At 39.7% G+C, this 27,995-nt stretch overlaps 1 protein-coding gene across 7 annotated transcripts in view; it reads right to left on the bottom strand.

Annotated features, from left to right (window-relative positions):
* CAST (calpastatin) overlaps nucleotides 1–27,995 on the bottom strand; it is a 61,803-nt gene that overhangs the window by 18,958 nt on the left and 14,850 nt on the right. For 3 of the 7 annotated variants that reach the window (XM_048930789.1, XM_048930792.1, XM_048930791.1), the window contains exons 3-11: nucleotides 24,199–24,267; nucleotides 9,871–9,930; nucleotides 4,895–4,942; nucleotides 3,610–3,666; nucleotides 3,384–3,500; nucleotides 1,671–1,769; nucleotides 1,091–1,192; nucleotides 286–366; nucleotides 140–193 (exon numbers count right to left, since the gene is read on the bottom strand). In XM_048930789.1, the coding sequence (XP_048786746.1) occupies nucleotides 140–193; nucleotides 286–366; nucleotides 1,091–1,192; nucleotides 1,671–1,769; nucleotides 3,384–3,500; nucleotides 3,610–3,666; nucleotides 4,895–4,942; nucleotides 9,871–9,930; nucleotides 24,199–24,267 (687 nt within the window). Of the gene's footprint in view, nucleotides 1–139; nucleotides 194–285; nucleotides 367–1,090; nucleotides 1,193–1,670; nucleotides 1,770–3,383; nucleotides 3,501–3,609; nucleotides 3,667–4,894; nucleotides 4,943–9,870; nucleotides 9,931–18,989; nucleotides 19,104–24,198; nucleotides 24,268–27,995 lie in introns of those variants that run through there. The other 4 variants (XM_048930793.1, XM_048930794.1, XM_048930790.1 and 1 more) reach the window with 3 other exon arrangements.

The following is a 27,995-nucleotide window of genomic DNA, read 5'->3' as shown; positions in this document are numbered from 1 at the left end:
TATCTGTATCTACTTTATCTGACACGCCAATCCCACTTCCTGCTATTACTGGAAGACATACTAGATTTTAATTTTCCAAGGAATCCTATGATAATTGGGTTATTTTCACCTTGCAATACACACATAAAGAAAGACTTACTTCAGAAAGTTCATCTACTTTTGGTAGGCCACCATCTTTGCCATCCACTTTGCTCTAGAAGGAGAATTGATTTTGTAGTAAGTGGGAAACAAAGACAGAAACAAAGAAAATCGACAAAGAATTGTGTATTTTGTTAACTCACACACCTTCAGTAATGCAAGGTAATCTGGAGGGAGGCTACCTTCTCGTTTACCCAGTTCTTCCAAGTACTCTGAAGAAATATTTTCCTTTGAAAAGAATGTACACATCAGTGTTTTTATACTACTGTTCACTGAAATAAATTTACAATTTCTAAGTTTTCTTATCTATCCACAGTGACATTTTTGGAAAGAAAATAAAAATATTGCCTAGATCACAGGACCAATACTGAAAAACAGCTGTATAATATCTTTCAGAATCTACCGTCATGCATATGTATATCAAATAATTTCAGCTGTGTGTCATCTAGCAGAACTCTCTTAGATTATTTCTGGAACAAAGTCATTTAAAGGTATCAAAGAATATATATTACTCTACATGTACTGAATTTTAGATATTTACTAATCCCAACTTGCTTGTTTTGGATGAGTACTGAATTAGACTCGTAATCTTAACTGTCCTTATGTGACTCTCCTATTTTAACTCTGAAAATATGCATTCTTCAAATTCTCAATATTTTATTCTCTTGTAAGTAGATATGAAAGTTCCTAGAGTCTTTATTGTTCTCTTACACATCTGTTAATGCCTTTTGTAAATGTACTTGGAAGACAATTCAAAAAGCAACTTCATTGTCACTTAACCATGTCCTGCTGCAATATATACATAATGATACCATTTCTCTGTTACTGAAAAGCACTAGAATGCAGATGTTTAAATCCTATTATGCCTCTTAGCAGACTGAAGTAACTTACTGCATCACTATACCATGAGCAACTGCAGACTTATTTTATTGATGAAATTTCCAAAAAATACCGTAATTTCCGGACCAGTGTAAACTGGTCTAGTAGCCACATCTTCTTCAGATCCACCCAGTGTATCTATTAAGCTGTCCAGTGCTGATTCATCCATGGCAGGCTAAAAAATAAGCAGAGCATTATAAGTCATGCTATCCCATGGAAAGAAAAAAATAATCTGGTGAATCTGTGGAGAAACTTTAGGAACTAGACAAGAAAGTTTCTTTGTGTAGGTCTTGTATTTGCAAGTATTTTCAACAAAAGCTCGTCTTAAACTCAATCCCAGTGTCAGTAACAAGATCTCTGCATTTATATACTAGCTGAACGACATGTAGGAATATAAGTGAGAAATAAAAATTAATTAATTTTATGCTACTTGTGGTAAAAATAACTGTAATTCAATCAGAAAGCAAATGCTATGCCATTAGATGTTTACCTGTTCCTTCACATAGTTCTTCACCACAATCCATAACTACTAGAAAGCATTACTTCAGAAATTACACATTTATTTTTTCTGAAACAGGAAAGTTTCAGAAAAAGAAACATTCCTTGAAGTCAATTTACAATGGAAGCATTTCTCTAGGTCTGTGTTGACCAACCTCAGTATTTGGTTTATCAGCTGCAGCAACCATACTTGCAACAGCACCTTCACCCACTGCACCTGCACCATCTGCTGTTGATGTCTTTTCAGTCTTAGCCTGGAGAAATAAGAGAACAATTAAGAGATCATTTCACTGTGTGACCCTGTATTAAAAATTCTACAGACAATACAAAGTGAAACAGATACTGTACTCTGGCACATGTATCTATTGTTCCTCTTTATATACACTTTGATTTGAAAAAAAACAAAAACAGTTCCACATACTGTCTGAAGCCTTTGGAAGCTGGATATCTGCAGTTTGCACATACTCAGACTAGCCGAGAGCGTTCAATTTAATCTACTTATTTTGGACACAGCAACTGGTTTATGCATCTCCACTGCATCCATATGCTTTGGCAGATTGATCTCACCATCTACGTGCAATATTCTGGAATGATATGCTGCTTCTAGCATTTGACCACAGCACAAAGTGTGACCTTGCATGCAAAACCCATGCAATTTTAAGAACTTCTTTTTTTTTTTTTTTTTGCCAGCAAAAGAAATTTGCAGTGCAAAAAAGATTATGATTTCCCTTCCAAGCCTCCTTTTAAAGCTTTCGCTTGCATGGTGGTTCTCAGTACACTGTTAAAACCAGCAGCAAATACTGCTCAAAAATTAAGTGTAAGCTATCTACTTATTGCAACAGTGAGTTTAGTAATGGAGCAACATCAATACAGACTTCAGACTTCAAAAACAAAAGAAAATGCTATGTTGTGTAGAGCTGCAAGAGTCTTCATGGTACTCTGGTGTTGCCACCCAGACACACACAGATGAGAAGACCAGAAGATGTAGATCCTGACTCTACCAGACGTTTTTGCCCTAGTATTTTCCCCACTTGCCCCTCTGAAATGATACCTCCTCAACTTCTTCCAACATTTCTCCTCCTACTTTTTTTTCCTACAGCCTTGCAGTTAGGCCTATCCTACTGCAAACATATAGCCTCCTGATCTCTGCATTTGGATTAAACACTGCTACTTCAAATATACTTGAAACTGCACAGATAAAGAAGTTCCATGCTGACAGTGCCCACGTAGATAAAGCACCTAGAGACTGATCACATGGTCTCGTCTATTCACTTTTGGTAATAAAGGTACAGGGAAAAATTCTGAAGAACCAATCTCTCCTAAGTAGCTGCAAGAAACTTGCAGAAAGCTTCCATGTGGGCTGAGGAGTCCCAGGCATGTAACATACAGGAGAACAGTTAAGCAGCTCTACAGCTGTAGTAATCTTCATATTGCTTGCCTGAACAAAAGTCACAGTGCATTAAGCAATGTAAACAGATGTACAGAGAGGAAAACAAGGTGGACACACATCAGGATTACCAAACAAGTACAAACTACCAATACTATTTGCCACTGAAGCTGTATCTGCTCTGCAGACAATCCTTACCCATTAATGCTCTCATGAGTTAGCTGGAATTGGTATAGCCAGGGGGCTAATTTAATCAGTGTGTAGAATTTGAAATTTCTAGTGTCTCAAATTTAGAACAGCACAAAAAGAAGACTGTCATATGCACCTTTGAAATTAATACAGTTTCTGAATTTTTCCTACATTTTGACTTTTGGAGGCTATCTTGCTTCATAATGTTCAGCATAACAATCCTTCTAGATGCAGAATTCTAACTTTTATCATAACATAAAAAATAAAAATTGGATTGCTACTTTTACTATACCTGTGCTGTGTTTGCAGTGGTTGCCTGTGAAGGATGCTCAGCTTGACTTGTAGTTTCCTTTCCCATATTATTTGGTTTAAAAGCTGTTACCACAGAAGGTGCAATTGGGCTTTTTGCCTGTATGGAGAGAAATCATTATCAATAGATTGAGAATACATATATATATATTATATATATATAAATAAACAAAAGTAAAAAGTATCAGAGAGGGACGATTATGACTTACACCACTGGATTCCTTTTGCTTCTCTTCAGCTGGTTGATTGTTTTGAGAGTTTGATGGCTGTCATAAAAGAGAAACTTATGATCGTTTACCACAATTCAATGCCAGGGAACATAATCTACAGTAAGTAAATAAATCTATACATAAACATTCTTACTAAACAGAAGTACATGAGAAGAAGATTTATTCCTGTTACCTACCAAAACTCAGAAATTTGGGCTGGGAGGAGAATGTACTTACTGCCTAATACACCCTCTGAAGTGGACAATCCTTTAAATACTTTACTTTATATAGCTTGTTTTAAAAAAAAAAAAAATAAGATGCAAGACTCTATAACTGCAGGCACATTTTTAAAATGGCAGTAGGTTCTTATTTTTAGCCAGCTACGCACAAAATATGCTTCTACTGACACAAAAGTGCAGTTTAGAGGAAACAGAGATGATTCATCTTTCAAACTGTATTTGCATTAAGGTATGTATCTAGAGAAGCCATCACAGGCACAGCCATACCTAGGTCTTGTAAGTAGAAAAGCATGCTTATTCCACTCTCTAATACTCATTTATCCTTTAAAAAAAAATTTTATTTTAAATTATATTTTCAAATAGTGCAAATTGAAAAATGAATTAACTTTTCTTACGTACTCTTGCTAAACTAAATCTCTCTGACCAATTACAGTCTGCCCTTTTTTGCAAATTAAGGCTGAAGTAACTTCGACCCTTTGGGTTGGATGGCTTTGGGGGAAGTGAATTGGTTGTTTCTATTTTATACTTGAGATATATATATATTTTTTTTCTAAGACAGGTTTATTTCCTCTTTCTGGAAGGTAGAAAGGGTAAACAACAAGATTGTACACAAAAAAAAAAGAAGTAATGTTAATCCTCCCTACAGTGAGGAAGCCTATTTGGCCTACTGCTTGTTTCTCTTCAGATAAATATGCCTAATAGCAACTGACAGACAAGAAGTCTGTACTTCAGGACTGATATCCAAACAAATTTGAAACTATATCCCAAGGCTGCTAACTGGAAAAATAAGAACACCAGCTTTCTCCACATTTTTCTGCCCATCTTTCCCCTAAATAAAAACAAAACTGATTTCCTAAGCTGCTGTAAGACAATCATGCATACTGAGTGCTTCCACAAAGCGCTACCTAGCTCATTTGCACACAGGTATGTTACTGCTCATTCACCAGTTTCGCTCAGCAAAATAGTGGCTAAGAATTTATCCTATCACCCCAAAGTCAGTCAAAAAATGAAGTGCAAAAGCAAAAGAGAGAAAGCTGAGTACTCACCTTCAAATCTGCAGTTTTCTCAGGTTCTATTTGGCTTGTTGATGTGGACTGAAATGTAACAAATTTATATTCAGAGAGAGATTAATATATTTGTGTATTTCTACCATGCAAGCTAATTTAAAGAGAAATACTAGACTGGTTTGTACTTGCGCAGTGCAACTAGTATGCTGCTCTGGCTCTGACTTTCCTTCCATTGATCTAATAACTGTCAATGTATATAAGCACACACAAACACTCCTCATACCCGAGAGTGAAAGGAGAGGTTACAAAGCCAATAAGCAAACAAAATCAACAGATTAATTCAAATATGAAAACCTTCTGAAACCATGCCACAGAATTGATTCCTATGATTCACCTCAAGTATGGTAAGCTCTAAATTAATACTTACAGAAACAAGTAAGAATGAGCACTGAAAAGCCAAAAGATAGCTCTATATGATGGGAAGAAAGAAAAATTGAAGTGTAACATCTTTGTCAGTGACATGGGCAGCAGGATTGAATGCAACCTCCGCTGGTTTGCAGACACCACCAAGCTGAGTGGCGCAGCTGGAGGAAAGAAATGTCATACAGAGGGACTCAGGGAGTCCTGAGAAATGCCCACAGGTGATTCAACAAGGCCAAATGCAGGGTATTGCACTTGGGTTAGGGCAATCACAGATATGTGTACAGACTCAGACAGGAGCTCAATGAGAGCAGCCCCACAGAGAAGAACTTGAGGGCTCTGGTATGCAAAAAGCTGGACATGAAAAAGCAGTGTGCATTTGCAGAAGGCCATCTGCATTCTGGGCTCCATCAAGGAGAGGGAGGGGATTGTCCCTCTATGTGCTGCCCTCATGACATCCCAACTGGAGCACTGCATCCAGGCTAATACCCCCAGTACAATAAGTACATGGAGCAGTTAGAACAGGTTCAGGGGAGAGAAACAAAGATTGTCAGAGGCAGGAGCATTTCTCATGAAAAGACAGGTTGTGGGAGCTGGGCTTGCTCCAGGTAGACCTCATTGTGGCTGTTTAGTACCTTTACAGAGCCTACAGGTAAGCTGCAGAGCAACTTCTTACAAAGGCATGTCAGTGACAAAGGGGAATGGTTTTAAACTTATAGAAGGGAGATTTATGTTAGATGTTAGGAGTAAATTCTTTACTCAGAGGGTGGTGAGGCCCTGGCCCAGCTGCCCAGAAAAGCTGTGGTGCCCCATCCCTCAAGGCCAGATTGGATGGGGCCCTGGGCAGCTGAGCTGAGGGAGGTGGGGAGACTACCCACGGCACAGAGGTGGGAATGGATGGGCTTTGAGGTCCCTTCCAACCCAAACCATTCTGTGATTCTATGATTCTAAGTGCCAGATGACTCATCAGAGTTTTCTTACTACTTTGCTTTTTTGTTGCTACTTTAACTGCTCTATGATTAACAAATGTAGAGTTAATGTGGTTTCTGGAAAGCCATTCCCATAAGTGTGAACCTCAGAAGCACTCACTGCAGAATCAATTGGGGAGATGGTTTGTTCAGGGAAGCATAATTTAATCTGTCACTAGTGCTAGAAACAGCACTAAGTGCAAAAAAATCTAAAAGCACATATGGAAAACTACATGGCCATATACGTGCAACAGAGCCCGAATTCCTGCCCTGTCACCCAGAGAGGAAATCCGCAGTTGTGGGGCACAACTCCAGAGAGTGGTGGGAGCAGAACAGCTCATAGCAGCTGAGCTGTGGCAGCACTGTGCCCTCTGCCCCTACCCACGACTGTGCTTTCTCCACAGCTGACCAGGCATACCTGCAGTATGTGTCATTGCACTGTATCCACATGCAGTAAGACAGCTTCTGAACTCAGGAAATACAGCCTCAGACAGAAACTCTCCTTATTCCTTTTATCCTAATAAATACTATGAGCATATTTAAAGTTGCTAAGAGACAAACAACACATGGTCTTTTTCCATCAGCCTATTAAAAGTCAGTAAGCAACCAAATAACATTATATAAGCCTGTAATTTAGATTTGTTTGTAGCCTTGTAATTTTTCCCTATTTCAGCTGCCAACCATTAATTACCATTTAGACATACCTAGCTTATATTTGATAGCTGACTAGATAAAGAAACTGCCAAAACTTGTTTATCATCTGTTATGGTAGTATTTACACCCATACACTGGACCGTACAGACTTGGTTGTGAAAATGTGAGCATGTGTAGAAATGTAGATGCTTGGGCACAAGCTGGGTGGAGGTTTGGAAGCTACAGAACAGAGCACATCACCATATGACATTCAATATCATACAAGATAAACAAAACACAGATGGAGAGCAGGATCAACCAATTTCTGTGCTACAAAGTGGTGAAAAAACAAGTATTAAAAACAATAGTAATAGTCACCTAAACTCAAAGATTTCCCCCCTTTGGATTTTATCTTGAATGTCTATGCGGATTAAAACTCAGTACTTAAAAGGTTCATACTCTATGCACTCCCACTTGTGCATTATTGTTATTTGACCACAGTATGGCTAACTCAAAGACAGAGGCATCCAGTTGTGTAAAATCCTACACTGAAAAGGCAATCATAAATTTTCAGGTTTGGGCTCAAACAGGTTGGATATGTTTGTGTAACATCTAAAGCAGAGAATCAAACTGACGTGAGATGACCTTCAGCCGCATAATCTTTTTTGTAAGAAATGTTAGAGAAGTGAGAGCAGAGGTATAAGAAGCATAGTTTGACTCTTCCTGCTGCGGAATGTTGCCTGCTGGATGCCTGAGACCTGAAGCAGAGCACAAATTTCTGTTTTTCTTACGTGCTTTTCAGAATATTAAACACACTTTTTTTTTTTTTGCAGAAAAAAATATAGAGTGCTTAAATTCTGTCAATATTTGAGGAGAATATCAAACATGAACATAAATTCTCAGCTTTACAACCTAGCTATTTGCAACTACACGCTATTATTTTTGCATACTGTAAGTAGTATTTTACTTCATCTATTTTTATAGATATAGTATATCTATTTATATAGATACAGATATAGTAGGGTATACACTATTTGTTATACTTGTTTGTATTTTAAACTGTACATCTCAGACTCTAAACTTATCTATTTGAATATTACAGAATATACATGGGCTCACATAAGCAATACTTTGATTCAAGACTCATACACACCTGAAGATGCTAAACATTGAACATGCGATCACGAATAAAAAAATGCTCACATAGAGATACTTATTTAGATACACTTTCAGCAGTAGCAAAGTTCAAATCCAATAATAAGTAATTATTACTAGGCAGGTCAAGGCAGTGTTTTCTCTATTTTAGTATGAGACTACCCATTCAAAGGTAAATATTCAGTTAATTGTGAGCAGTCACAATATTTATGTGTTGTAAACCGAAGCCACAGCACCAGTTCATGGCACAGACCAAAATCCCTTACTGAGAAGATGTTCTACTTCCCCTTCTACTGCCAATTTCCACCTGCACTGTGTCAGTACCCAAAGGACCAGATACTAAACTGACCCAGGAGACTGAAAAATGAGTGAGGAAAAAAAAAGAAAAAAAGACCCCAAGCTGCAGTAAAATCACAGCTTTCTCAGAGCAGCAGCAAACAGGCCTAATTCAAGACAAATATTCATATGCAGAACTGGAAGCTAAAGAGACGTTCAGAACATATTTAAGGATAGTGGTATACTACAGGGATTCCAAGAAAGAGAAATGGGCTTGTTTACAGCAGGCCAATTAGAAAGGAATTAGTTTGCCAGAAATTTAAAACTAGAAATGAAAATAAGATTTAGCAATACTGTTTCTCTTCAAATGAGTCTGTTGTCAAAATGCAGGCATCTTGCCTAATCCAGCAGGTGAACCGACATTAATAACACAACATGCATTAGAAGAAAACATCTGTTATCTTACACATGCAAATGTGGGACTATGCTTTGAAGTGGTTTGTGTTTGACAGCCTTTTTTTTTGTCAGTGCTCAAGTATATGTCTCAGCTGCTGTTTCATCTTGTAAACACTTTAAAGAGCGCTGGTAATCTAACAGCTAGTTTCATACGCAAAGAAGATGGACCTAGACTATCCTCAGAGGTGCACGCTGAAAAGACAGCGAAGGATTTTCCAATTCAGTAAAAGGTAAAAACAACAACAACAAAAAAATCATAATGAAGGTGATGAAATATCAGAACTGACTATCAACAGATGCTGTGCAATCCATACACTTAGAGGTAGTTAGAGTTTGGAAGGTCTTGACCATCTGAAAGGTGGCTCTGCTCTGACTGAGGGGCTAGATAAGATTATATCCAGATGCCTCCTCTAACCTTGCTACTCTATTATTTTTTTGTATTTAACACAAGATGCAGACAGTCATAAGTTTCACCACCTCAGAGTCTGTTGCTGGTCTAGGTTAGTATTCTATAATTTTGTTGGATTCTCTGATATAATTATGGAAAATGGTGGGAGAACATCATTAAACATTTCCTGAAATATTCGTAAATTGTGTTAAATGAAAACAGGCATAAGTTAGGCTGGCTGTCTTTAACAAGAAAAGCACACCCATCTACTATGACAAGGATGACTGTCCTCCAAGTAGTAAAACACAAGGATTGATTATACACCTTCTATACTGAAGGAGTTGTAGTCACAACACAAAACAGAAAACAAGTACGAAGAATAAAAGCAAGGATGCTTTCAGACAGCCAACAATGAGTGATTTACAAGAAAATGCAATTTGTGAAATTATCATCAGGTGAATAAAACTGTAATTACACTGGGGGGAGCTATATACATGTCATGAAGCATGACTGCACTAAAATTTGGCACTGTTTTCATAAAACCCCTAAGTCCTTTGTACAACATTGTTTAGATTTTTTTAATGAAGAAACTAAGCTGTAGACAAGAAATATGCAAAGCAAAGTTAGTCAGCATCTTAGTCAGAGGTATGAAAAAAGAAATTCCACTGCTTCACGTAGTTATGCTTAGCTACAAGACTAAATGTCTCAGAAATCCGTACCTTTGTTTCAGATGGCTTCATAATGGGTGGTTTTGATGCATCCGCAGAGGGAGACTGCTTCTGAAAGAAAAAAAGCAAACAATAAATTCTACATACTTCCAAAAAGCAAGTATATAGGCAACCAGAATCCATTAGATAAGCAGCCAGGAGTAAAAAATACAGCGTTACTGAAAATCAGATTTATCATTTTACATCTTCTATTTGCTTGTATTTCTCCTACATGTTTATGCAGGATTTTGACAACAGATCGTGTAACAACACTTCTGAAAGACAAATTTCATATCACGTATCAAAATGAACTCAAATTCTGCTCTTGTACTGAATTTAAACCTACTATGCAGGGTTCTTACAAATTTCAAATTTCTCCATAAAGTAACTATGCTTTTGGATTTATTAGTTAGTTACACAAAATATTTAGCACTAAATTGGAAGCTCAAACCTTTTAAGATGAGAAGGGGTCGTTATTTTCCATGTAACAGACACCAAAAAGTGTTAACACAATCACAGAATTGTAGGGGTTGGAAGGGACCTGTTCTATATATCATGCAATGCATTCAAAAGAGCTATGAACAACAAAGCCCACTCTCCTAGTTTCAGCAATGCTATCCCTGGTGTTATCCCCAGCAGCAGATGTTTTACTTCTTCAGTAACTGTATCAAATTCCACAGCCCAGAAACTAATACTTCAATCATCAATACTTAACACAAATGCAATACTACCTCTCTATCCTGTTTACTGTTTCTGTGCTTAAAGCTGTGTTTGCAAACTCAATTGTAGCAACAAGTTCACAGTTTGCATTTAAATGAACAGCACAAATAAAAAAAAAAAATCTAGACTTCATTTTCTTCAGATGCTTACCATGCCTCTTACTGAATTAAAACGTGTAATCTGAAGGAACTCAGAGGCTGCATAACTATTCCATTCTTGGAGTGACCTCTTATTTCCACATAGAAATTTGTAATATTTATTTTTCACAGGATAACTATTTCTCAAGAATAATAAAATGTTGCACAACATTTAAAAGGTATGCTATGATGACTATAGTGTGTTCTTCCTTGTAACACATCTGATACCTTTCTTACCTTAGTAAGAGGCTTAGAACTCTAAGTATACACTGGAAAGAATCTGCAATTGCCACACTACAGAACTGTAAGCAAATAATTTCCACTTCCACTTATGTATACACATAAAGACTAATCATATAATAGGTGAGAACTTTTGTATGAGTGGAGATGTACATAAGAATTTTTAAAAGCCTCCTATATCAGGACAAGGAACAAATGTTTCTAAATGATCTTTTTATATATTATCGTCATTAAGTGATCTGCAGGCAACATCATGTTTTCCTTATTTTGCTCTGTAACATTTTCCTTTTCTTACTTCTCCATGAAATTAATCTGAATTCCTTCTACATGACTAATAAGTACGTATCTGCTCTACACCTTCGTATTAGTCATCCCAGTCCCTATTCATTTCACAAAGGACGTCTCTGTTTTCTGCACTGCATGATTTATTTATGGTGTACGGGAACCTTATCTCTTCCACCCCTGCAAACAACTCCCACACCAACCCTGCAACACGCTGAAAAACTTCACCAAGGTCCAGTACAGCAGCACCACCTTGACCTGCAGATATCCACCACCACTGCAGCAGCTGACAGCTAGGGGATAGAAAGCAGTTAACAAATGGCTGCTCATCAGCTGCTACTGAGAAGCAAAGTTGTACTTCTGCGTTCACAGACCACCTCTGCATACAAGGGCAGCACCACAATGCCATGGTCTTCTGGCTCTCACAGAGCACAGTGTGCCTCATTCCATCCATACAGCACCTTTTGCCCCAGTTCTCAACACTGAAGGCCTCTAATTTTCACGTCTCTTCTTCCAAGGCCTTTGGTGCTCACAGTCTGCAATCACACTGAGCCTCACAGGGTGATGACAACACAGAAGGCTGCCACGGTCTAAATATTTGTTTCGTAACTAGCACGCAGCCTATAAAAACAGTCTGACTCCTGCAAGTCCATTTTGGGTGACAACTTCTTACTGTGGGTTGTTCTGGTTTTCCTGTTCCAAGGGACACGTGCCTTACCCGATAGTAGGGAAGCTATGAAAACACTGCTTTTGCTGCAGTCCATTAATCAGACTGCAGAATGGGTGAAGTTTTGTCCTGCAAGCAGCACAAAAATGCATGTCAGGCTTGGAGGTAAACATTAAAATGCTGCCTAGCAACAAGGATAACAACTGCCTGATGCACAGCTGCTAGAGAGGCTCCAGCACAGCAAAGCATATTGTGCTCATGAAAAAGGATAGGAAACCCTGCCACAGGCCGGGCCAAAGAAACCTGCCCGGAAAAACAGAAGAGCTTAAACTGTCCAACAGGAAGTGAAGAATAAGGAGAGCTCAGCATCTGGAGACAAAAGACAGAAAACCACGCACTGGTGGCAGAAAACACAATTATTTCTTGTGTTGTTTCAGATGCAAAGGGCAGAGCCTACAGCAAATGGAAAGAGAGTGTCATCAGCACTGATACTTTTCCTGTGGCTGCACACACAGCTTTGGCCCCTAGACACACAGTGGTGCTGGCAGTGCCATGCAGCCCCTTGGGGCTCCTGGGAAGGGTCTCCACCTGCTTCCTAGTGCACAGCCCATAGGAAGGCACTCAGAAGAGTCCAAGCCGATGGATGAACATGGGAACAGACCAACAGAGCTCAGACACTGCTGACTGTGAGCTAGAGAACAGTGTGTTCCAGTATAGTCTGCTGAGACACAGGATCTGTTTGATAAGAGAAGGAACGCCCTTCAAAACTGGCCTGCCAAATTTAACAAGGCAGACCTTACTAAAACATTGTTTCCTAATCTCACTGTATGCCAGAGACACGGAAATAAAATGGAAGTAGCAACAGGAGAGGAGATCAAAGAAAGCGAAGATGGAAACATCAAAAGAGGATAGTTTTAACTATTTAAGGAAGTGAGGGTAAATGCCTCTTGGAAAAACGTAACAGCGAAAGAACCCCATGCCAGCTCTCAAGTTATTAGAAGCAGCAGATTACTGAAACTATACTGCACACAATGCAGCAAAGGCCATCATCAGCTTAAACTGTAACTTTTGAAAATTACACAGAAAAGTATTGGTCAGAAAACAGTCCTTGCTTAGTCCTGAAAACAACTGTAAGGTGCAAGGTAGCAGCCAGCTCACTGAAAAGGAGATGCTGAAAATATTTACAGAATGATACACAAACAAACAGATAACAAGAGAACTAATAAATATCAACAGAAAGCATACAAAGTGAATGTAACACTGAATACAATCACATGTGGAAAAAAGCCTGATGAATAGGAAAGAAACTCTGTGGGACACACTGATGTTGCCACAATTTTTCACAGAACTTGGAATGATATTCTCTGGAGCAAACAGGGAGGTTACTCTGCTACACTTACAAAACTGCATTCCTCCAGCACAAAGGAAGAGCTTCAAAGAAGCCTCTGAAAGCACTCATGAGGCTGCACTCAGGTCGAAGTTTAGATGCAAAACAGGAGAAAACAAAAGCAAGAGAATGACACAGGATATGCAGGCAGCACCGATGGACAGCACTAACAGCAGAAACACAATTATGCAGTACCACAAGCTGAGATACTGCTGCCAAAAACAAATAGAGGGAAACCATGATAAATTCTGTAACTGATAATATAAAATACAGGGATAAATTTCCATCTTTCCAGCTTAAGCCACTCCAGGACAAGTCCTAAGACAGTTTTGGCCATCTCACTGCAGCAGAAACAGAAAAGAATACATCTGAAGACAAATTTGTGATGGAGAAATGAAAAACCGAGCATGAGGACTGTGCAGATTACAGAAGAAGGAAGATGGCAGCTTTTGTCCCCTGGTTAAAAAAGAGGAAAAAAATGGGCAAAGAGGAATAATTCCGCTTAATATTGTAACAAAGAGTCTCTCAGATCAAAGCTGAGAGATTTTTCTTTGCAGGAGAACAGGCTCTGCACAGCAGCGCTGCCGAGACGAGCCAGGCACTTCCAGCACTGGAGCTTTTGGGCCAGCTCATGCAAACCTCTGCTTAGTGATACAGCTGCACTCAATGCAGGAAAGAAATGCAGAAAGTACTACCTGAGTACTTTTTAGGGCTTGCACACCTCTCATATAGAGTTGGCAATACCTCCTAGGCTTAACAATTAAGAAAAAAGTTATTATTTTATATAATACTTATTATAGTAAGTATTATTATCCGAGATGTCCAACAATGCAGAGAAAAAAACCTGCCGCAACATAACAGTGATACATAAGCGTCTGAATGTGTAACTGTAAGATGGGCTTGGTTATTAATTATAGGTTTGTAACACAAGGCAAAAATTTGGTTTGTCTGATTAAACATGGTTGCTCCTTTAAGCAAATGGTTCTGTTTCTAACAGCATGTGTGTGAGAAGCAACAAATCCTGCTTGGAGAACCATTGTAAAATAACAGATGATTATTTCACTGCAGTATAAAATGCCATTTGATTTGTTTCAGGTTAGATCTCTCACCAGAATTAGAGCATACTGCAGAAGTCTTTTAGCAGGCAGAAGACAGGTCAAGAATAGTATTTATAAGCCATTAGTGCATTAATACTGTGGAGACTTTATATTAGAAACATAATAACATGATATACCGGAATATGGATTTCTACTTAAGCCTATCAGACAGGCTCTGGTGCGTTTACACAAAGCACTCCAACTATACAAGCCATTCTGTTAACTTGATGTGATTAGTTTCTTTTTAGAAGTGATCAGCATAGTTTCCTTCATAAACAACCTGCACTGGACTGACTTTGTTACATACAATGAAGAGAGTAACTTTTTCACTATTGAAATTTATAATGTACCATGTTAGTGAAAAAGGCTGTACTGCCCGTGACATTTAATGAGAGACAGGAAGATCACAATCTCTAAAGGACAGCTAGTTTTTTTTCTGTAGCCAAATTTTAATTTAAAGTGAAATTATTTACTAGCATTGTTACTGTGACACCACTAAAGCCATGAAAGCCCTGACATAGCAAAGCTTTCCAACTTTGCTCTTGATGTGACAAAGCATGTTTCAAAGAGATTGGCCTGAACCAAGAATGGAAGAGTTGAGTAGCTCACAAAGCTGTTTCAAGCTTCAAGTGCTGCAAAATATACTGAATACCACACAGCACACTGAGCAGTCCAGCTTCATAACACAGACTCACACCTCTTGTCTTCTTCTGTTTTGATTAGTTAGAACATTTATGCCACATTAGCACAGGAAAGAAATGTGGCAATACTTAATCCCTGTATTTTATTTACTGGCTAAAGCTCATGGACAATGGTACACAAATTTAAAGCAATAGGTTTCATTTGAACAGTAGTAACCAAGTTTGGTTATTTGAAATTAACTGCTGTCAAGCACAACCTGCGAATAAAATCAGTAATAACGTTATAAAAGTGAAGAACAAGGCTTTGCATCACCTAGAAATTGATCAGACAAATCACCTTTAGCTTAGAGGTGTGCAATTATTTTTTTTAGTATTATTTTAATGTTACAATTAAGGTTCCCGAACAGCTGGTACCTCAACAAAAAAGAAACAAACAAAAAAAACCCAACACACAACCCAGAGCAGTGAATGTCCAACAACTTTAGGACATTTTTGTACCACCTGACTCTTCCAGAAACTTCCAACATCTCAGTTTCTGGCCACTCACATGCAGGAAGTTAGGGGCACACAGAAAAATTTAGAACCATCCCACAGGTAAGATGTAATATCCCTTTATTTGTTAGTGTCTCCTACTCTGACTGATATTTTTACAGAGCTTTTTCATTTACCTATTTTGGAAGTAGAATAAAATAGTCTGCTAGTCAGTCACAGAAGATGCACGGTATCTAAACATACAATTTGATCTGTGGACAGATAAAATCTGACCTGGAAAGAAAGTGCATACCTACCAAAGGAAAGGAGAGTTCACCTGCTAGCTTCAGGCTCTGCGCATTTGCAGAGAGACCATCTCTTTTATACTGCAGGCTATGTACTCTCTGTCTTACAAATGGAGTTAAAAGCACAGACTAGAATCCAGATTACAGATCTCCATTCAGGCTTTATTACACTGGAAAAGTTTTCCAGTAAAAAGCATTCTACTTTCACACTTAACTTTTCACTGTCAGAAAGTTCCCATGGTTATGCACACCAAAATTACTCAGAGCAGACACATTTTTGAGCATCAGGTAAAACTATTTATTGGGTATAGAGGTGTCATGAAAAAGTTCTGACATCATTACATTGTTCTAAACTCTCTATTCTTATTTCTTCTTAAAATGTGTTCTTTAGCCATCTGCTTTTGGAAAACTCCACTTTCACTTACAATACGTTCTCCAAGTTGGCATGCACTGGAGTTTTATTTCTATTCAGTCATATTCAAGTATTAGAAGCAGGGTAACAGCACTGTCACCACTCTACTCAGGTTCCCACTGAGCACAACAAATTACTGCATTACATTAGCGTATGTACTCGTCACAGTAACAGAACTCTCTTTTTTCATAGGTAGTTAAAAAACTCTCTTCCCACCTCTAAATTTTTCTATATAGAGGTGCTCACTGGAGAGCTAATAGCTGTAATTATTATAACTACTGCCATTTCTGTGTATGATTTTAAACAACACAATGTTCTGAAGCTATCTGCAGTAGCATACTGCATGCTGATAAGAAAACACCAGAAAAACAAGGTACGGGGTGCCAACCATGTGCATGTAGCTGCTGAGTTCAGCTAGGTTTTTTCTCCCTTGGTCTTCAGTACAACCAAGGGAGGGCAGGAAAAGAAACTGCAAATTCCAAATGAAGCCAGCAGTCTTTAAGATAGGGGGGCTTAAAAAGTTAAACCATATAATGTAAAAGAAGATCTCATCATAAAACTAATGCTCTCCAAGGTTTTGAGCTTGGTTATTTTTCTTACAATATCAAACTAAGCAATACACATAATGGTCAGCCAGTGGTCACAAGAACTATTGAGGAATACTGTTCATTATAGACTGGGCTCAGAATAGAAGTATTATTAACAAAGCTCTATGAACTGATACATGCATTGCTGTATCTGACAAAAGTGTCAGATATCGAAACTATGGGAAAATAAGATAGAAGAAACAAAAATCAACACAAAGCATTTTGGTAAATTTTTGTCTTTAAAATATCAACTCACAATAATACTCCATAACTAGGAAGGTAGGAACGAAGAAAGGGAGTTCAATATTAATTCACAATTCCAACTTAAAAAACCCAGATTAATATATTTCTTAATTTCAGGATAGGTTCTTAACTTAGGAACAGCCAAACTTGCTTCAGAATGGTACCATGCATGTTCTAGATGAATAAGCGTATTAACCTCCAGTTGAAAAATATAAGATGTCCTTCTCTGTGAGGTCCTGTCATACCTCACAGAGGTTCTACTCTAAGGATTACAACTTTCAGCACTTCAAGACATATAGGCAGGAAGACAGATTACTTCTTGTACTGTCATTATGGCTTCTGAGCTCCTGAGGAGTGAGTTCACAAGGCCACAAACCTCCCTGCCTTCCTGCTGGGTTCTTCTTTTTGCAGAAGAGAATCTCAACAAAGTTTCCCAAATGTTTGTAAGTCCATGTTCTAGCTCAGGAAAACAAGAGCAAAAATGAAGACAATGACACACAGAGGGCTAACTCACACACAAAGGAAGTTCCTTCGCTTTCTGGAGACAGAGGTTTCACTGTGACTCTTCTCTACGCCCATTTCCCATCCTCCAAGATCCACCAACTTTAATGCAACACAGCTTTGCCTAGATTTGAAACTGGGAGTGTCCACCCAAAGACTAAAATTATAGGAGCAATGTTGTGAGACAACACTGGCTGATCCGTGACAACACTGGGACTCATCCATGGAACAAGCCATTCTGGAAGTCCAAGATCAGGAACAGATTTTTCTGCTAGATCTGCATGCCTTGCATGCTTAACCACTCCCTTAAAAACAGAAAAATAAAGCAACATATTATATTACAGGCTGTCAGTAAGAAGTACTTAATTTAAAAAAAAAAAACAACCAACCAGCAGGTTTTATGTTGAAGCAACTGCTTTTAAAAAGTTTCTCTCACTCATTCACCACTAGCTGGCCATTACAAATACTATCTAGTTTGACTATTATAATCAAAATCATAGCCTTGGAGATGAATCAAACAGTCGACACAAGTCTCCGCAACATTCAAGAACCGTGTGTTATTTAACATACCATTTTCATTTTCTCCAAAGGAAAAAAAAAAAAAAAAAGTGAGGGACAACACTGGTAACCCTACTTCTCCTAAGAACTTACATACTGTTTTCAGATGAAACAGAGAATACCAGTGGTTATGGATCAGCAGTTTTATTTTACAGTAGCATATAATAAGCAAATCCAACCTAATTTCTACTGCTATAGAAACAGCAACAATACACAATTTAATAAAAGGCTTTTTTTTTCTCCATATGGTTGTATGTATCTGAAAGTTTAGCATCACTTATGTATGAAGTACAACAAACTCATTTGTTTACAAAAATAGTACTGACACCTAAACAGACTTAAACCAAGAAGTAGTTCTTGCAGGTCACTCCACCCTGACTACACAATGCTCTGTGCCATGGGTATATTAAGCTCTGCAATTATGAGTTTTTGATGCAAGGACAGCATAGGCTGAAAAAATGGGGAAGGGAAGGGGGAGAGGGGAAAAGAGGGAGGAAGGAGAAGAAAAGGAAAGAAAACATCAGTACAGTAATACAGAACAACTCAAACACTACTTAAATAGTCAGCTCTTCCTCATGCCTCCCACATTCAAGATTCTGCTATGTCATGTAAACAATTTCTTGTGTTACACACGTAACATGCATACTTACTGAGCTGGAAACTGAAAAGATCATTGACAACAGGTTAAAATAATTTTAAAGGCAATTCACTACACACAGCTCTTAAAAGCTGCAGATGAGAAACCCCAAAAGCCAGCAGCTAGTTTTAGTTCAGCCCACAAAAATCCCAAAGAAAGGGAAAAAACAAGAAGTACAACAAAAATGTGACTGAGTGCAAAGCAGAGGTAATATGAAAGAAAACCCAGCAAGAACAGCTAGCTTACATGTTACAGGCAGGCCTTCTGCTTCCAGCAATAATACCCTGGCGCGGCTGTCACTCTCACCAGCACCCTGCAGGTTGTGGTTTCAGTTTTCACAGCACCAGCTCCCCTGCCGTCCCGCGACTGCTGGCACCACCCACCTCTGCCAGCACCCGTGTCCGTCTGTCTGCATGCGGGGAGGGGAGCCCAGGCACGCCATGGCGGGCCTACACCACATTGCTGCGGGAGTAGAACTGCGCACTCCACACTGCGATGCGACGGGACCTGCCCCTGCCCACCTTCGGCTGCAGATGAAAGCCCCAGCGTGGTGGAATCCATTCCCCTACCAGGCAGCACAAACAGCCACAGGCCACCTATCTGCCTACCTCGCTTTACGCCCAGGTTCCCAAAAGGAGCTTACAACTGCTGAGCTTGCTGTGCTGGTGCTGAGGAAAGGAACCCACTCACTTGCCCTAAGCAGAATTAACGTTTGTGTATTCTCTTCTCCAGGCCAAACTAGCTCAGCTCCCTTAGCCTTTCTTCACACAAGAGCTGCTCCAGCCCTCTGAGTATCTTCTACTCTTCTACTCTCTCTGAGTATCTTCGTGGTCTCCTCTGGACCCATTCCACAGTTCCAGTATTTTATGTATCAGGAGAAATGAAATGGCTGGGCCATTAATTAAGATTAAGACTATTTTAATCACAGCAAATCCAAATAACTTACATTAATTTAGAAGTTAGAAGAATTAATTTAGAAGTTAAAAGTTTCAGTTATTTCTGAAATACCAAATATGACTCATGCTTTATTGCTTTTTTTTTTTTTCTTCAGAATCAAATTCTGAACACATGTAATCTGGGAGTATTTCGGTTTGTTTACTTGCTTGTGTGTTTTTAAAGAAAAAGTTCCAATAAGACTAAAGAATACTTCAATCATTTTTCAGAATAATCTCTCTGCCCTTTACCTAAGGGAACAATAAACAAAAGTCATCCCAAGAAGGAAAGTAGAAACAGAGTACCCAAGGATCACACAGAGTGCTTAAGAAAATACTCTTCTGAGTGAAGTACAGAATCCTTTCTCTTAAATGATTACAGTACATTGATTTATATCCTTGCAGAACATTACAATTTATACCTTTTGCAGTACTCTTGAGAGCAGTTTGTTTCTACAGCACTACTTTTCAAATAGCTTCCAGTAACCAAAGCCTCCTCCTAGCATTACATGAAGTCAGTTCTTCTACACACTTTCCATATTCCTACAATTTACATTTTTAGTACTGTGGTCCATTTTTAGCACGTCTCTGCTACCAAGAAAACCAGCACTGACCTCCACACTGACACAGTTCTGATCCTTCTAAAATACAGGGTAACTCAGTGGCAGTAAATCTAAGAGCAGCCTGCAAGAAACACCCCACAACCTTGTTACAAAGCGCCTACGAAGGATCTGTGCACCCATGTGCTCTAAGGAGAACATGAAACAAAAGTTTTCATTTAAATGTTTCTGGCAGTAAATCCCAAATGGCAAACAAAACCGCTGCTCACTTTACTGGCAACACTGGAATAGACGTACGCATTTCTGTGGACGCATCAAATCAGTACTGCAACCTCCTCTATTTAGAAATGGCTTCCTTCACAATAATGTGCTGGCATAAAATTCACAAAAATCAGAATATAGTGACAAGTACAGTACATAGCACAAAATAAATAAATAAAATAATTAATTGAAAAAAATAAATCCAAAAAATATACTGAGGGCAGGAATCAATTTTCATTATAATCTTCATATTTAGACTTGAGAGAATTTCCAGTCTAATGCTGAAATAGTAGGGTTTTCCTCTGAAAAACTTCCTCTGAAAACATTCAGTATCACTCAAGTCTGAAATAAAAGTAATTCTTGCTGAATTTCCAGTGTTGTTGAATTCACCCAGCACCCAGCTTCAATAAACCGTCCATGGAAGTAACATGGACAATAATGTTCATTTCATTGAACTACAGAGCCTAAGAACAAAATAAAAACTAATAATAATAATTCAGTGGGTTCACTAAGATTATCGCCAAAATCTTTTACATAAAAAAACATTAAAATCCATTTGATATCATCACATAACATCACAAAGATCCAAGAAAACCAGCTGAATCCAGCTGTAGTCAAATATTAGTGTCTTCTATTAATAGGTATGATTGAACATTGCACAATGAATTGGTATTCCTTTTGGCTAAGGAAATGGTAAAAAACCAACAACAGTGTAAAAGACCATAAAAGAAAATATACCAATGCGGGCACATCACCTCCAGTTCAGGAGGGAGGTTAGTTCAGTTTTAATTCTTCATTTCTGCCTATTAATAATACTGGCATGATCTCCTGGTTTGCAGTTAAGAAATACAGGAAAAAGACTGCTCAACAGCAAACAATAACTGATCATAACTCTTCCTGAGTTTCTTTTTTCCTCCATTTACCTGATATGGTTCTGTAAAAGGTGTGTGCTTGCTGAAGATACTCTTGTACAACATAGCAGCCAAACAAAACTTTACACCAAAATCAAGATAAAGGCTTGTGATACTTTGTTCTAGAAAAAAATAGCATCAGTAAGAAATCAGAATATTTATTTTAGTTAAATGTTTTTAAATTGTTCATCTAGACTTGAGTTTTACAGTAAATGGACATGTTAAACTTGCTGCTTCATCTTCCTGAACGCCCTTCACACAGAGAACGCAAAAGCTATGCAGATACAAAAGAAAGGAGAGTGAAGAGGCAGCATTTCTACCTTCTACCACTGGAAGGCACAGGCAACCAAGTATGAAGCCTGTCTAAGAAGACACTGAGCAGGCAGATGCAGCTGAGTAATATCAGCAGCAGTGATGGGAACTTAGGAGTGGAAGAATAAAGAGCACAGGCACAGGAATGACAGCTCAGACAGTGCAGCGAAAATGAAGCCAGACTAACAGTGATTCTTAGGCGTGTTCACATTACAAGGTAGAGCCACAGGGAAATTAAACTACCCACATACTAGCCAGGCATTAAACAATGAGAAGTTGATGTCACGCACACGCTCCTGTGTCTTTAAACTCAGAAACACAGACAACCCTAGCTGAACACAACCAGTAGTTACTCCTGCTTACTGACAGTCGGATAAGAAATCAGGCCATAACAGAGAGACCAAAAAAACACTCCAGCTATTCAGTTTACAGAAAGTAATTCTACCAGAGGATCACAGTAAATTAAAAGACTGAACAGCTGCAGCAGCTCTCACTCACTCTCATCCCCTTCCCCACCTCCCTGCCAAATTCATCTCGGATAAAGTACATTAATGAAAAGGATTAATGACCAACAAAATGATTAAGGAATTCCAGGAGATTTCATACTCTGAACACATTTAAGCTACAGCATGGGGAAAAAAGAAAGAAACAGGAGTTATCAAAACCTGCTGGAACACTTCTGATTGCATTAAAAGCTTTGATGTAGTTTTTGCAGCAAAAGAGATAAGAGAAAAGGCTGCCTTTGCCTTCTAAAGGAATACTTCCTTCTCTGTAAAATTCACATATGCATTAAAATCAATCTTTTAAAAAGAAATACAGAAAAGAATACAGCTTGCCAAATAACTTTATAAAGAAGTAAAAGTTGCACAATCTACATGAACAGAACAATTAATCAGTTTTGCTCTAATTCAAACAGTACTGTAGAATTGCAGAAAACTGCAAAAATTAAAATATACATTTAAAAGAAAGTTTGGTCCAACTGAAGAAAGGTAATGACAACCAGCAGGAAGTAAAATGGCTAAACTTAAAATGGCCTTTCATTAAGAGGTAATTATGGAAGCAGGAGGCAAATACTTTTACAGGACATCATCCTCACAGATAAATATTTTGTAATGTCACAGAACTGAGGATGCATGCATGCACTAAGGAAAATACATAGACTGGGTTGTCAGAAACCAGAATGATGATGCCAGGAAATTCTGTTTTGTCACATTATTTTTACGGCATTATTTTCCAGTTCTTAGTAGGATCACAGGCATTGTATGTTACACACTTAAAGTGAAAAATATGCTTACAATAGAAATAAAAGGGAATAACAGAACAATAGAGTGAAAGGGACCTCAAGGATCATCTAGCTCCAACTAGGACAGGGCTATGGGCAGGGCTGCCCCCCACCAGCTCAGCTGCCCAGGGCCCCATCCAACCTGGCCTTGAGCGCCTCCAAGGATGGGGCACCACAGCTTCTGTGCCAAGGCCCAACTGCCCTGAGTAAAGAATTTCATTACTTCTAATCTAAATTACCCCTCTTTTGGTTTAAAACCATCCCTCCATGTCCCATCACTATGCCCCCTGAGGAAGAGTCCCTGCCTAACTCTCCTGTAGGTCCCTCTTGAAGCCTTCTCCTGTCTAGGCTGCTCAATACAGGGACTGATCCTATTATGTGATCTACATGTAACCTAAGTTGAGAAAGGCATTGCTAAACTAAGAGGGACAGAAACGCAACAAAAATGATTGTGAAACACAAAAACACTACAGAAAAGGGATTACAAGGTTTATATATTTGCATTACTCTTTAATGTACAGAAAGAAATAATTGTTTACATAATACTGCAATGTCTTTTGGGAGTATTATTTTACAACAGCATTGACTAAGGAAGTGGAAAATGTCCTTAAAATGCAGAAATATGTGCTGCTAATATTTCAAATGATGGCATATCTGCATTTACAGAACATGCACTTAGTAGCTGACTACACCAACTACAGCCATCAGTTCATGTGTGACCACAATTAAAAGTGTTTTTTTCATCTTCCTACTTCAATATTTTGAAAGACCAGAGGATGCATAAAAGCCGTGATCACTGTTTCTCTTCATGGAGTACCAACTATACTCCAATATGCGAGTCATCTTTATACCTTTTAAACTAACTTCTTGAACAACTGAACCAAGGAATATAAAAGCAAAGATAGGAATCAGTGTTCTGTTCTGTTCTGATTCTGCTGAATAAACAGAATTTAAACACACAAGCAGTATCTAAGAATAAAAAAGGACCACAGCCACATACATCAAATGAAGTTGTCTTCCAGTGATTTGCATTCCCCTTCTATTTCAATTTCCTAGCATTTCCAGCAAGACATGAACACCTCTTAGGGATACTAAACGCCAGCAAACATAAATTGTTTTCTATCCCACACTAGGTAACAGAATAACAACATGCTTTCTTCACTTTTCAAAGAAACCACGTCCTTAACTATGCATTACCTTAGCAGCAGACGGTGCTCCACTTGTCTGTGTTTTGGGAGGCTGACTGACATTAGCACTTGCTGACTTCTGCAAAATAAACGAAAGAAACATAATAAACAGAAACAGAAGTTGATGAATAAGAAGTAAAACTGTATATTAAATAAAGTATTTAAAAAATTCTACTCTAAAAAAATCCCTGTAAGAACATTTTTAAAAGGTAAGTAATCCAAAAACATGTTTTCCTATGTAACTTTAATTCACACTGCTTTATTTCAGATGACTTTGCCCAGCACTGAAGTTCTCCAGCACTGTTTCACAAAACAAATAAAAGGGCCTGGGGCACCTCCCATATGAGAAAAAGCTGAGAATCCTGGGACTAAAAGGGGATCTGATAAATGATTACATGATTAAATGCTGAATGAGTTCTTCACCTCGGTCTTCACTGGTGGCCAGGATTCTAGTCTTTTTCACATCCCTGAACCCTGCATCCCCAAACCTCTATGTGGGGACCAAGGAGGTAAATCCCTCCCCACTGTAAGGGCAGAGCAAGTCCGAGAGTGCCTCCTTAGACTGAATGAATACAAGTCTATGGGGCCGGATGGCGTGCATCCCAGGGTCCTGAAGGAGCTGGCTGAGGTGGTTGCCGAGCCGCTCTCCATCATATTTGAGAGGTCGTGGCTGTCAGGTGAGGTCCCGGACGACTGGAGGAAGGGTCACGTCACTCCCATATACAAGAAGGGGAGCAGGGAGGACCCGGGGAACTACAGGCCGGTGAGTCTCACCTCCGTGCCTGGGAAGATCATGGAACAGATCCTCCTGGACAACATGCTCGGTCACATAAAGAATGAGCATGTGATCCGAGACAGCCAGCACGGCTTCACCAAAGGAAGGTCATGCCTAACTAATCTTGTGGCCTTCTATGATGGAGTGACGGCATTGGTGGACGAAGGGAAGGCGACCGATGTCATTTACCTGGACTTGAGCAAGGCCTTTGACATGGTCCCCCACCACATCCTCATCTCCAAATTGGAGGGAAGTGGATTTGATGGGTGGACGACCCGATGGATAAGCAATTGGTTGAAAGGCCGCAGACAGAGGGTGGTGGTCAATGGCTCTATGTCCAGGGGGAGGCCGGTAACAAGTGGTGTCCCCCAAGGGTCTGTCTTGGGACCGGTGCTCTTTAACATCTTTATTAATGACATCGATGAGGGAATTGAGTGCACCCTCAGCAAATTTGCTGACGACACCAAGCTGAGTGATGCGGTTGATACGGTGGAAGGAAGGGATGCCATTCAGAGGGACCTCGACAGGCTGGAGGGCTGGGCTCGGGTGAACCTGATGAGGTTCAACACGGCAAAGTGCAGGGTTTTGCATTTGGGCCGGAAGAACCCCAGGCACCTGTACAGGCTGGGAGGAGCGGTCCTTGAGAGCAGCTCGGCAGAGAAGGACCTGGGGGTCCTGATGGACGAGAGACTGAATATGAGCCAGCAGTGCGCTCTGGCAGCTCGAAAGGCAAATGGGATCCTGGGCTCCATCAGGAGAGGGGTGGCCAGCAGGGACAGGGAGGTGATGTGTAGAGGTGTCCCTCTCTACTCGGCTCTTGTGAGGCCCCACCTGGAGTACTGTGTCCAGGTGTGGAGCCCTCAGTACAAGAAAGACACTGAGATTTTGGAAAGGGTCCAGAGGAGGGCGACTAAGATGATCAGGGGGCTGGAGCACCTCCCCTATGAGGACAGGCTGAGGGAGTTGGGCTTGTTCAGCCTGGAGAAGAGAAGGCTGCGGGGTGACCTCATTGCAGCCTATCAATATCTGAAGGGAACCTACACCCAGGAGGGGAGTAAACTCTTCAAAAGGGCTGACAACAGCAGGACTAGGGGAAATGGTTTTAAGTTGAAGGAGGGAAGATTTAGGTTGGATGTTAGGGGGAAGTTCTTTACTAGGAGAGTGGTTAGGCCCTGGAACGGGCTGCCCAGGGAGGTTGTGGATGCCCCGTCCTTGGACGTGTTCAAGGCCAGGTTGGACGGGGTCCTGGGCAACCTGATCTGAATGTGGATGTTTGGTGGCCCTGCTAGGCAGGGGGGTTGGAACTACATGATCCTTGGGGTCCCTTCCAACCCGGGTGATTCTGTGATTCTGTGATTCTGTGATTACAAACATCTAAGGAGAGGTGGGAGGCAAATGGTTGAGGCCAGGCTCTTCTCAGTGGTGTGTAAAGATAAGATAAAGAGCAATGGCCTAAAACTTGAACACAGGAAATTCAATACAAACATGTGAGAGAAATTCCTCACAGTAAGGGTGACAGAGCACTGGAACAGGTTGCCCAGAGAGGTTATGGAGTCTCCTATGGAGATATTCTGAACACCTGCCTGTGCAACCTATTGCAGTGAACCTACTTTAGCAGGAGGGTTGAATCAGATGATCTCCTGAGGTCCCTCAATTTCTGCAATTCTGTCCTTCTGACAGATCTACGTTATTTCCTGTGGCAGAGTGACTTATTTTAATAAAGAGCCAAACCAATAGTAGCCGTATCACAGAATCACAGAATGCTTGCGTTGGAAGGGACCAAGGGATCAAGGATTATCAAGCTCCAACCCCCCTGCTGCAGGCAGGGCTGCTGACCTCCACATCTAATACTAGACCAGGTTGCCCAGAGCTCCATCCAACCTGGCCTTGAACACCTCTGGGAAAAGGGCATCCACAGCCTCTCTGGACAGAATATATGCAACATGAGCGATTTATGATAAGACTTTAAAATACTAATTGTGTAGTGAGATGGTAGATTATTGCTCTACAGAAATAACTTTAACAAAATGGGAAGTAACAATATATCTCAGGCAGGGAAGCACAGATACAGAACTAAGAGCAAAATGATGGCTTTTCTAGTTAATAAGTAAACTTGCAATTGAAACAAAACAGGACATCCTCTCTGAACCTGCATTCAGCAACTGCTGAAATGACATCTAGTGAAGACTAGAAAAAGCAGCCATTAATAACGAACACAGCAAAATATATCAAGTATTTGGAGGCAGAAGATGGATAAGACCAAGTCACTTTCTCTGACAAATGGAAGCTCAAGATCTACAAGATGAAGTGTTTACACTTCAATTACTCTCTACAGCAGAGAAGTCAGTAGAATGATGATGGCTCAGATATCTTAACAGGAAACCTGCATTCAAACTCACAAACACCAGATTTCAAAGGATTGTACAATATCTCCTGCAACAGAATAGCAGTCATAATCTTCTGTTTAAGGTTGTTTCCATGTCACATTCTCACTGCAGTTCAGCTCCAAAACTAGGAAACCATCTCCATAAATAATGCTGAACATTCAACTACTAACATCCAGTCAGAGCCTCAGGAAGAGGACTTTCGTGACTATTTACCAAAGAGTAACATCACAAAAATCTAGCCTAGCAATACAGACCGAAACAAATAAGACAGCCACATCAAAGTGTCCATGATTACTACTGAAAGCAACGACACACAAGCAAGACTTCATAGTGTGTCACAAAAAAAGAAAAGCAATGGTGATTTCCCCCCTTGAAAGAGTTTAAGAACATGGCCACCTCCTCCAGCCACTCCAAACTAGGACACCTCCTGCACGGCCACTGGAGTCTTCTGCAGACCTGTACCACTCAGTACAGTTCTGGCTGCGTGTTGGAGCCCAGCACAGTGCCCAGGGACATCATCTCTCTACCCAGGCAGAGAAATGTTGCTGCCACCTTCCTGTTTGCAGGTTCAGCTAGCAGAAAAGCAAAGCATTTGTCTGAGATTCATGCACACTGGCACTGTCTGTCTTCAGCAGCACCCACAGA

This window comes from Lagopus muta, chromosome Z, assembly GCF_023343835.1.
Source record: "Lagopus muta isolate bLagMut1 chromosome Z, bLagMut1 primary, whole genome shotgun sequence".
In the NCBI taxonomy this organism is placed as follows: domain Eukaryota; kingdom Metazoa; phylum Chordata; class Aves; order Galliformes; family Phasianidae; genus Lagopus; species Lagopus muta.
Note: the sequence above shows the minus strand (reverse complement) of the source record. Positions and strands in the feature narration are given on the sequence as shown.